The 11,995-nt window shown below is 41.9% G+C and overlaps 1 protein-coding gene across 1 annotated transcript in view; it reads right to left on the bottom strand.

The window, feature by feature from the left end:
• Positions 1-1,170: 1,170 nt before the first annotated feature.
• MINDY4B (MINDY family member 4B) overlaps positions 1,171-11,995 on the bottom strand; it is a 36,698-nt gene continuing 25,873 nt past the window's right edge. Inside the window, exons 11-12 of the mRNA XM_035278018.2 lie at positions 4,488-4,668; positions 1,171-2,293 (exon numbers count right to left, since the gene is read on the bottom strand). Coding sequence (XP_035133909.1) covers positions 2,151-2,293; positions 4,488-4,668 — 324 coding nt within the window. The 3' untranslated portion in view covers positions 1,171-2,150. The remainder of the gene's footprint in view (positions 2,294-4,487; positions 4,669-11,995) is intronic.

Raw genomic sequence — 11,995 nt, 5'->3', positions numbered from 1 at the left:
TATACTACCTGACAGTCATCCTGCTTTGCTCCCTTCTAAAGAACCCTGGTTTTGTTCTAATATCAGGTGCCCTGTGCTCGGTCTCGGAGGATGAATCACGATTGATCTGAGTGGCATCCCCTAGGTAGACAGTTCTTGTTAAACAGATATCTTTATTGTTTGAGACTTTTAGTGAGATCTCTTATTTGCAGCTGAGCAGTTCCTTACTAATGCACTTGGTGTGGTTTTTAATGCTCTAGCATTCAACTCCAAAAGAAACATTTAGTAAGAAACAATGCAGTAACCATAAAACAAAAAACAGGCCTGGACCTCAGCAAAAGCACAATATAAGTAAGTTTAAGACTACATAAGACCAGAGTCTGGATGGATACACTCATTTGTCCAGTGTGTTTAAAATCCCCAAATGAAAACACCAGTGATAAAGATATTATACTCCACGGTCCAAGCTAAATTGCCTTTCTCTTCTGACTTAATTTATTATTCACCTTGGAGTTTCATTTTCTGCATGGTCCTTAAGTTAAAGCATTATTCTTTGAGCCAGATGCAAATGCATTTAATAAATTAATTTGAATGTGTGCAGAAAGATTGTTCTTTGGAAATTAACATTTGGATTGTGAATACAGAGCCTTAAGTCTGTGAGGTGGCAGTTTAGTGGGATGGGTGGGAGTATCTACATTATTCTCATGTACCATTTTTTTTTTTTTTTTTTTTTTGAGACAAAGTCTTGCTCTGTCACCCAGGCTGGAGCTCAATGGTGTGATCTCAGCTCACTGCAACCTCTACCTTCTGGGTTCAAGTGGTCTCCTGCCTCAGCCTCCTGAGTAGCTGAGATTACAGGCGCATACTGCCTGGCTAATTTTTGCATTTTTTTTTTCTTTTCAGTAGAGACGGGGTTTCACCATGTTGGTCAGGCTTGTCCTGAACTTTTGGCCTCGTGATCCACCCACCTCAGCCTCCCAAAGTGCTGGGATTACAGGCGTGAGCCACCGTGCCTGGCCTCTCATGTACTTCTTTTAGAAGAAATATATGGGCTGGGCACGGTGGCTCACGCCTGTAATCCCAGCACTTTGGGAGGCCGAGGTGGGTGGATCACGAGGTCAAGAGATTGAGACCATCCTGGTCAACATGGTGAAACCCCGTCTCTACTCAAAATACAAAAAATTAGCTGGGCATGGTGGTTCGTGCCTGTAATCCCAGCTACTCAGGAGGTTGAGGCAGGAGAATTGCCTGAACCCAGGAGGCGGAGGTTGTGGTGAGCCGAGATCGTGCCATTGCACTCCAGCCGGGGTAACAAGAGCGAAACTCCGTCTCAAAAAAAAAGAAAAAAAAAAGAAGAAATATATGTCTACTCAGTATCTCTTCAGAAAGACCATAGGAATTTAAGAGGGCAGGGAAAGATTATATTCTAAAAAGAATTGTTTTCCCTTTTGGATAATGAGATAAGAGATTTTATTTTTATATATAATTTTATGTAGAAATCAGAATTTTTCTCAGTGTATCTGTTTGTGTATTTATATCCAGTGTTGAAGAAAAGAAACAAATATAGCACTAATAAAAAGAATGTCTCCTTGGGCCTACTGGAACCCACATGTCAAATGCTATAGCTTCCAGCTCACCAGGAATAGACCCTGCTCAAGCCCATAGAAGCCCATTTACTATTTTAATGACAAGAACTTGCTAATGTGGGCATATGAACTGTGTCCTTGGAAAGGAATGCTGTGCATACCAGGAAGTCTTTGAGAAGGCTTGAGTTCTTGCCATAACTAAAATCCAACGATGTATTACCAATGACTTCATCCCCAAATGAAAGCTAGCAGCCTGCTTCCATGATCTGTGTGGAGAGTTACATCAAAGACAACTTTGGAAAAACATACAAGAGGCGACATTTTCTCTTTTGAATAAAAGAAAAACAGTCTATGTGACTATGGCGGAGCCACCGTTCCGACCCTAGTGTAGGGCCAGCGTTTCTCCTACAACAGTGACAGCAAGGGATTTGCCAGAGACTTAAAAAGTGAAAAAACTGCTAATGATATTTTTTTGGTGGGGCTCATGAATGAGAAATACACAAACAAATGGTCTCCCCCACAGTAGGCTTTTGCATCCCAGCAGTTCTGACACTTCAGACTTCATTACATGGCCTAGTTTTCCCTTTAGAAAAAAGGAACGGTCCCATTCCAGCTGATGGTGGCCTCGCTCCACTTGGTTCTGATTGCCATTTCCACTGGAGAAAACCGTTGTCTTGGTCTGTGTTTATCCTCCTGTTGGTCTCTTTCCCAGTGATGGGAATGAGTATCTGAAGAAGGAACAGCCAGCATTTAGACCCAAGCCTATGAGCACCATTCTAGAGGAAACCACTAAGGAAGGACTGAAGGGTGAGTGGGCAGGAGTCAGGCTCCGCAGGCTGTGCTCCTACAACTGGTTAAGCAGAGGGAGATTCAAGCAGGTGGTGTGCTGGAATGCCCCATACAGAATGAGTCAGTGGTAACCTGGGTTGTTGTGCACATTGGGATGAAACTGTTGATACGCCGTGTAACATACCTTCCGATACCATGACGTGACACCTAGAACCAGGTATAGGTATTATCAGAAAAAAAAAAAAAAAATGGAAAAAGAGGCCAGGCGTGTTGGCTCATGCCCGTGATCCCAGCACTTTGGGAGGCCAAGGTGGGTGGATCAGCTGAGGTCAGGAGATCCAGACCAGCGTGGCCAGCATGGTGAAACCCTGTCTCTACTAAAAATACAAAAAAAATTAGCTGGATATAGTGGCAGGCGCGTGTAATCCCAGATATGCGGGAGGCTGAGGCATGAGAAGTACTTGAACTTGGGGGGTGGAAGTTGCAATGAAGACTCTAGCCTACGTGACAGAGTGAGCAGAGTGAGAAACTGCCTCCAAAAAAAAAAAAAAACCATTTCTCAATGCTTCTTGGAATACATTTGCATTTTTGGATGGAGGGCAAGGCATTTTATCTAAGATAAAAGGCAAGAACTGGGTTCAGGGCTTGAGTTTATCTCGTATTAGCCAGGTGACACTTAAGAAGGTACTTAGCAGCTGGGCATGGTGGCTTATGCCTGTAATCCCAGCACTTTGGGAGGTTGAGGCAGGAGAATTGCTTGAACCCAGGAGGTGGAGATTGCATTGAGCTAAGATCACCCCGTTGCCCTCCAGCCTGGGCAACAGAGCAAGACTCTGTCTCAAAAAAAAAAAAAGGTACTTAGCATCTATTGGTAAACTTCATTTATTCAATTAGTAACTACTTACTGGGCACCAGAGTTTCCACTTCGTAAAAACAGAAACCTAGTACTTATTTTTTGTGATGACTGGGAATGTTACAGGTCTGTGAGGCTTTTTTTTCTTTTCTTTTTTTGAGAATTCCTGTCTCAGAGACTTTCAACACAATACCCAGAACAGAACGTGGATGATTCTTGTGAGTGAATGAAAAATGTTGCTTTACTGAAAGAAGAAAGTTGAACTGGAAACAATATATTGTAAGGAACATACTGTCAATGTTATACTAAGTTAAACAGGCTAATATGTATTTCTCATAATTAAAGAGAAATAATTAGAAGCTGCACAGATAAAATAGTCACTAACTGCTTTTCCACATAGAATGATAATAATAGAAGATTACTTAGCGCTGGGCTTGTGGTGCAAAGCCAGACATAGCAATGCTCCATAAATGCTGCTAAGGCTACAGATACAAACTCCCAGTCTGTCCAATGTTAATACCTTGCCCAGGGGGTCAGTGTTTAAAGACATTTTAAGGTTAGTCTTTTTCCATCAGGAGTTTAAAAAAAGTCCTTTCAGTCATAAATGAAATGATCTGTGTAGTTATCTGCTTTGTTGGACTGGAACCTCCCTAAAGGTTTATGGAACTTATTTTGAATAAAAGAAACCAGTCTAGGTGACTACGGAGGAGCCACCACGCAGACGCATGCCATATTCATTATTGCTTTCCCAGTGTCTAGCCCTATGCCCGGCACCCAGTAGGTCCTCAAAAATGTGTTTTGCATTCATTTGAACAGAAATGTACTATCAGTTTGGTTACTTATGTCATTGGATGATCATCTGATGTCTGGTTGTGAGATAGCATCAGCCAGTGCTCCCATGGGTTTTCCCAGTTATGTCCTCAGGTATTATGTACCTCATGCTCAAAGATAAAAGGCCCTGGAGAATGCTTTTTGGAAATTTGGCTCCACACCTTTTGTTTTTTCTCTTACCTAAAAGTTGTTGGTTCCTCTGTGCTATTTCTAACTGTGCCCTCCCTCCCCCGCCACCCCTGCACCTAAATAAAGCAGGTTTAGAACTCCCACGTTGCAATGCCTGGGGTTTAGGTCCATGAGATTGATGCGTGGGCTTCATTTTAGAAATGGAGCCTAAGCATTTTCCTGCAGAGCTAGCATGGATATCCACACACTTGTTCCACATTGGCAGCCACATCTCTTTGAGCACATTAAAGTCCATAACGCTTGGAGTCTGAAATGCTCACCTATTGTAAGATGCACAGGCTTTTTTTGTGAGGGCTGGCCACTGTAAAAGTACAGATCAAAGCGACGTTCCATTTTCCAGTCTGATAAGAGCTGCCTGTTTGTGCAGAAAAGGATGCTGTAATTTCCATTGATGTTGCACAGCCAAATAGGTAATTTGGGAGTCTTCAGCATGCTGCCCACCTGGAAGGGGGAAGGGAAATGCAGAGAAATACGGATATTTTTGTCACATTGTCACACATGCCAATACATGATTGTGATCAAACAGCAGCTCTGAGGTTTCTTGTTGCACTGTGGCTGTGCAGGGCAGTGTACATGAGTAAGATTTGAAATGAAGGCTTCCTTATGAATGAATTTGTGTTTATGAATGATCTGGTATAGTGATGCTGCCATTTTTATCTTAATGGATTAAAATTTTTTTGGTGGCCTCATAGAGGAGGTGAAACAACTTTAGTTTGGTTTTGAGGTGAGGTAAAGAATAAATAGATAGGCTGGGCGCAGCGGCTCATGTCTGTAATCCCAGCACTTTGGGAGACCGAGGTGGGTGGATCATGAGGTCAGGAGTTTAAGACAAACCTGGCTAACATGGTGAAACCCAGTCTCTACTAAAATTGCAAAAATTAGCTGGGTATGATGTCGCGTTCCTGTAATCCCAGCTACTCGGGAGACTGAGGCAGGAGAATTGCTTGAACCAGGACCCAGGAGGTGGAGGTTGCAGTGAGCTGAGATTGTGCCACTGTACTCCAGCTTAGGCTATGGAGTGAGACTCCATTTCAGGAAAAAGGAAAAAAAGAGAATACATAGATAAACTAAAACAGGAATGTAGTGGAATGTAGTGGTGGAATAAGAGAACTCTAATTCTGTCTTTGTCATTGACTAGCATATCTTCTCCCATTCCCAAGATAGGGCAATAATTCATTCAGCAGGTGGTGGAAAGACTTGTGGCAACATCAACTATGTATAATATAGAAAAAAGGATATTTAGGATATATAATGTAGCTTGTGGAAAATGAGCAAAACACATGCACACATCACATATGTACACATATATCTACATGTTACCATGCAGATCAATTGTGAAGATGTTCCTAGACAGCAGCTTGTTATCTGTTTTTTCTAAGTACCTGTCAATCAATTTAGCCTTTTTTTTTTTTTTTTTTTGAGACAGAATCTTGCTCTGTCACCCAGGCTACAATGCAGTGGTGTGACCTCAGCTCACTGCAGTCTTGACCTCCTAGGCTCAAGTGATCCTCTCACCTTAGCCTCTGGATTAGCTGGGACTCCAGGAGTACACCATCATGCCCAACTAATTTTTGTATTTTTTGTAGAGACAGTATCTTGCCATGTTGCCCAGGCTGGTCTCAAACTCCTGGACACAAGCAATCTGCCTGCCTTGGCCTCCAAAATATTATAATTATTGTACCTGTCCTGGCCTTTAATTCTTACAGCTAGTGAATTGAATTTGCAAAACCAGCACTTGGAGAGTAGGAGCAGGGAAGGGGACGTGGTGAAAGGACCGCAGTCCTGCACACTTCAGTGCATTTCTATTGGTGATAGCCTCAGTTTGTCTACACAGGCAGGGAAGCACATATTTTTAAAAGATTTTCATCAAAAGTTATTGGAGGGCCGGGCGCGGTGGCTCACACCTGTAATCCCAGCACTTTGGGAGGCCGAGGAGAGTGGATCACAAGGTCAAGAGATTGAGACCATCCAGGTCAAAATGGTGAAACCCCGTCTCTACTAAAAATACAAAAAATTAGCTGGGCATGGTGGCGCATGCCTGTAATCCCAGCTACTCAGGAGGCTGAGGCAGGAGAATTGCCTGAGCCCAGGAGGCGGAGGTTGTGGTGAGCCGAGATTGTGCCATTGCACTCCAGCCTGGGTAACAAGAGCGAAACTTCGTCACAAAAAAAAAAAAAAAAGTTATTGGAACCGTTTTTAAAATCTGTTAAAAATTATTTCAACTTAAAGAGAATGACATGGACAAACCCGTAATTTCCATGTGACCCCAAAGAGAATTCCTGGGCCCCTTAGCTTCGCCTTTTTTCCCATAACTGAAGCAGCCAATGTTTCTTTTCTTCTCAGTTCTCAGAGTTGGACTGTTAGTTCAGGAACAAATTCTGTTTTGTGGAAATCCAGCTTTGAAAAATTATCACGTGCTTTATCAACCCAAGCAGTAAAGGCTAATAACTTGACATTTTGATTTCTCAATAATTCTATTCAAATCTCTTTGTTTTCTTTAGTTTAAATTCTTCAGCTGTGGGTGAGTGGGTGAAATCAGAGATGATTTTGTGTTTAAATGTTTCACTTTTAGCTACCACAGAAAAGTTCTACTGCTATTCTGAAAAGAAATGACCTCATCTGGTAGTTCAACAAAGGGTGGAAACCTAGCACCCCAATCAGGACATGTTCATAACAGATGCAGGATTTACTCATGCGCACAGTGAGCACAGGATTTATTGGAGTTAGCGCCTCCGGGCTGAGTATAATGTGAGCGTTTCACATATCAAACATGGGGTAAGTCTGCCCACTGGCTACATCAGAAATAAAACAGTGAAGACGTGCCATGGAAGCAGTGGCATATGTTTGGTTCCAGATATCCGCCACCAATTTCCAAATAACTTGGTGACTTTTCATTAGTTATAAAATAAGCACTTTCTAAGGCCTTCTTCCTATGGCACCCTTCTGTATTAAGATTATATGTAATCAAAATATGTTAGGCAGGAAGTCATGGAATTATCGAGGTTGAAAATCTTGAATAAACTAGGAGATTGAGAGCTGTTTGTCATAAAATGTAATTCCATTGGAACTTCAAGTGGACATTCTGGTCCGTTTTAATCTAATGAAATTCCCTGTAAATTAGCTTGGGTAGGTGTGATAGAATATATACATATATGACATTGTTTCACAGAATATCTGCAGTGTAGGTGAAATTCACCTGTGTTTATTCACAGATAAGCACACTCTGCCAATAGTACTGACTGACACACTATTGTTACTTTATGCAACAATACAATAGTTTTTTTTCCTGAGCTCAAAGCTACTCAAGATTTTGTTCTAGTAGGAAGAAAATGAAGTAGTCAAAATACAACCACCTTCAACCCCACAAAGTGACCAGACAGAGCTCTCCCACTGAGCAGGCAGAACCGCGCTTGCCCTGACGGATTCTGATGAAACAGGAAATGTCATGCATGACTGTCGCTGCACTTGGAGTATTAACTTTAAGAGGCGAGCCTTAAGATTAGAGTTGAGAACACATCTGGTTTAAAGCGAGTCCTGCAAAAACAAAACAAAGCACCTTCCAACCGAATCCCGCCAGAGATTACATCCCCCTTTCTTCTTGGCACACCGTATAAGCAGTTTGACTGGCATTTTTTGTTTTAAGCATTTGTATTGCTTTTGGGTAGAAACAGTTTACCAGCTACTCCCCAAAAGCAGGATTCTAAATATGTTTTATTGGTAAGATTCCATCAATGCTGAATTTGTGCATGTTGCTTCATGTTGCCATGGTAAAAAGGAAATTAAATTGTGATACAGTGAAGCTATAAATAAAATACCTTTCTCCTTAAGTTCACTCATTGTGTAATAAGCCCAGTATTTTCAGCATTACATGCAGCAATCAAGCTTTTCATAACATATATCATTTAAGCCAATGTAAAATTATAAGGACAGCAAGGAGGCTGGACAAATTCTACACATCAGAGTGTAAGAATTGAGACCATGTAATTCTTTTTTTATGCTGTCTAGAACAATGACGCTTAGAACATGCCTTTGCATAATGAGCTTGATATTGCAAGTCCCAAGGCCCCAGGCTGGTAATCTGAACAGGAGAAAGGTGTTCCAAACGTTATGCTTTCTTCGCTGATTCCTGGTGACAATTCCTGTGCATAACTGTTAATGGTCTGGCTCTCATCTCTGCCACCTGGAATACAGACTTGATGTAACTTTTCTCACTGAGTTTGCAGGTACGTTGTAAAGACAAATTAGTTCATGTTTGCAGGGTGCTACCCCAGTGACTTAGTGGCAGAGTGCAGTGGGTATAGCTTCATCGGGTACTTCTCTGGTTGGATTTCTTCCTGTCAGACTCTCTAAAGGGAAAACATAAATTGGGGAGAAGGTATGACTGAGATAGTGGTGTGTGCTGCCAGGGCTGCCGTAGGAGTAATTCTGGCAAGACCTAAATGGCTTCAGTCCCTGAAAAATCAGTGGATTTTTCTTCTCAGTGGCAGGTGTGAAGATAATGTGAACCTCCCAAGGCTTTCCAGATGGTGTTAGACTCAAACTGCTTTATGTTCTCACTTAGGTATTGGAACCTCACATTCAAATCTGTACCTTCAAATAGAAAAGTGACAGGGAGGTTTCAAAATAGTGCCTCCTCTTGTGGGTAGCTGGCTGCGTTCTGCAGGAACCATCAATCTGGTGGGCTCTGGGGGGCTTGTCATGTCATCTAATGAGAACACCGCCTTTTTTTTTTAAGTCTCACCCACTGGGCTCTGACATTGGGACTGAAAGACACATGTTTTTGCAATCTCTGCAATTTTATCACAGAGTAATAAGAGATTTACTTAGGGAAGACGGAGCATTGCAGAATGCGTTTCACCTTGACAGCAGAATCTAGCTGTCAGGATGCACGTTGGTTTTCTTCTGAACTAAGAACTCTTTCTTATATTAGGTTTTTATTATCAGAACATAAAAATAATTTTCAGATTTGTTGCACCTAACACAGGCAGGAGCTACTAAACATCCACAAAGCATTTATATATCTAGTTGTCATTTTCACAAGTCTCAAACAGAATCACCATGGTTTGGAGCAGAAAAGAAAGGTATTGGCTGCAGCAGTCTTCAATCCAGTGATACTTAGAGCACTGTCCCAGGAGTGCATCATGTTCTTTTTTGAGCAAACTTCTGTTCTGCGCAGTATTTCAGTTCTACACTAGGATATTGTGAAATATTAGACTTCTGGGGATAATGCAGTCAAATGGTCTTCTGGTTAGCATGTCTCTGAGCACCATTGAGCTTGGTCTCCTAGGGTTAAGAATTTCCATACACCTGACAAATGTGATCCCCCAAACCAGGAGGTAAAGTGGGGGCAGTTTACCATCAACACAAACCCACAACCACTCTATCCTAGAAGTCAGTGGATAAAGTTCCAGCTTGTTGAATGAAACTGTCATGCTGTGATTGCTACCATTTAAATGTTACCAACATGTACCTATAATAGATATTATAGACCGTATCTATAAATAGATATAATAGATGATAAAAGTACTGATGCTAGAGTATAATTCCAAGAACTGGCATTTATATAGTTAGCACTTTATCAGAAAATAAGCGATGATGATAGTGGCAGGCAGCATGCCCCAGTGGACAGAATGTGATCACTGAATGTAGATAGAACTCAGTTCATATCTCTGGCTCTGACACTTGCCTGGCTGCTAGCTTTGGGCAAGTCCCCATACCTCAACCTGGCCTTTCTCATCTCTAAAATGAATGACCAAGCAATAGACCTTGGACTTAAAGTAATAGTGATTACAACTTGGAGTGGAAGTGGGGATTAAATAAATAAATGACCCATAAAGGGCCAGGCACATGATAGGTGCTACATGCACAAGATTATTAGCACAATGAATAAATAAGCTTACTATATACTTGAATATAAATATACCTAAGTATATAAGAATAAATAAACTTGACTATAAGTAGACTTCATATATGTTTCCTATATAATAAGCTGATATAAAAAAGCACCTTCAGATAAAATCAACTTGAAATGCATATGTCTAACCTATTCATACATGCCAGGAGTTCAAGTCAGAAAACTGCCAGTCTGTATTTGTTCTTTTTTTGAAAATAAAATAAAATAAAATAAAAAAACTTCAAGTGCATGACAGAGACAACATAATAAACATCCTCAGGGTTTCAAGCCATTAGTGCACAATTTCAGGCAATTTTCACTGAGGGCAGGATTCATAGGCGTCTCTCTGGGGAGAGAACACAGTCCAAGAAAGTAGGATGAAAAGCCACATTAGTCACTTTCAAAAAGATGGAAGCATTACAGTCTAATGTCTATGCAGATTTTAAAGCTAGCCTGGGCAGTTTCCATCCTTTGCCCTCCTTCCAGTCTGTGAGCAGGCATTGGACGGTGGTCCTGTCGTCTGGTATGTTTTATCCTCTTCCCAGCAGGAAGGCTCTTATTTTTTTTACCTTGTGCTGTGGCCTCTTGACTGACTTTTAAGGTCCCAGCAAACATCCACTTTATAATTGGTAGATATTTTAGGCTTTGCAGGTAATTTTCTTCAGAGCATGATTTAGCAGTTCTGTTGGTCTGAGCAGACTTGTGTAGAAATAAATGTGATCCAGAAAAAACAGCAGTGCTGGATCCCCGTGAATTCTTGACTCTCTCTGCGATGGCATATTCTCTCATATAGTCCCTTTTCTCACAAGAACTTGGTAGCTATTTCACAAACACCTGTTTAATTTTGATTTAAGATCAAGCCTGCAACTTGTTTCCAAAGCCTTGCAAATGTTCAAAAGGAACCGAAAGCGGTTGACCTTTCTAATACTGATTGAAAGAAGATATACTCTTTCTTGTAAGTTCAGTTGAAATAGCTGCTTGCCCAATCCTGCACACCATGGATTTAATCAGCTAAGCCTGGAGAGATTTTTTCCTCCTTCCTCTAAAGGGGTGGTTCTCAACTATGGTCACTTCTGCTCCTCAGGGGGGCATTTTGAAATATCTGGAGACACTTTTATTGTCACACTGAGCCAGTGCTGCTGGTATCCAGTGAGAAGAGGCCAGGAATCCTGCTCAGTAGCCTACAGTGGACAGGACAGCTCCTTACGACAAAGAACTAACCAGTTCACAATTTCAGTAGTGCAGAGGCTGAGAAGCCCTGCTTTGGAACAGAGGTTTCTAATCCTGGTTGCACTTTAGAATCACCTATGGCTTTAAAAACTTCAGTTGCAGGCTGGGCATGGTGGCTCACGCGTGTAATCCCAACACTTTGGGAGGCCGAGGTGGGTGGATCATGAGGTCAGACATTCGAGACCAGCCTGGCTGACATAGTGAAACCCCATCTCTACTAAAAATACAAAAAAAATTAGCTGGGCATGGTGGTAGGCACCTGTAATCCCAGCTACCTGGGAGTCTGAGGCAGGAGAATCGCTTGAACCTGGGAGGCGGAGGTTGCAGTGAGTCAAGATTGTGCCATTGCACTCCAGCCCGGGTGACAGTGCGAGACTCCATCTCAAAGGAAAAAAAAAAAACAAAAACCCACTTTCAGTTGCCCAGCTGCTTCCCAGACCAAATGAAGCAGAGTCTTTGGGCAGTGTTGTCCATGTAATTTGAGGCCCAGTGCAAAAGAAAAAGTGGGAGCCCTCCTTCAAAAATTAACAATTTCAGGACAGTGACACCAGACACTAGAGCACTAACCCAAGTGTGGGGTCTTCCAAGTACAGGGCCTCGTTAGACTACACAGGTCCCATGCTTATAAACCTAACACTGTTCTGG

The sequence above is a fragment of the Callithrix jacchus genome, chromosome 17, assembly GCF_049354715.1.
Source record: "Callithrix jacchus isolate 240 chromosome 17, calJac240_pri, whole genome shotgun sequence".
Classification (NCBI taxonomy): domain Eukaryota; kingdom Metazoa; phylum Chordata; class Mammalia; order Primates; family Cebidae; genus Callithrix; species Callithrix jacchus.
The sequence above is the reverse complement of the archived record's forward strand: the minus strand, read 5'-3'. Positions and strand labels throughout refer to the sequence as shown.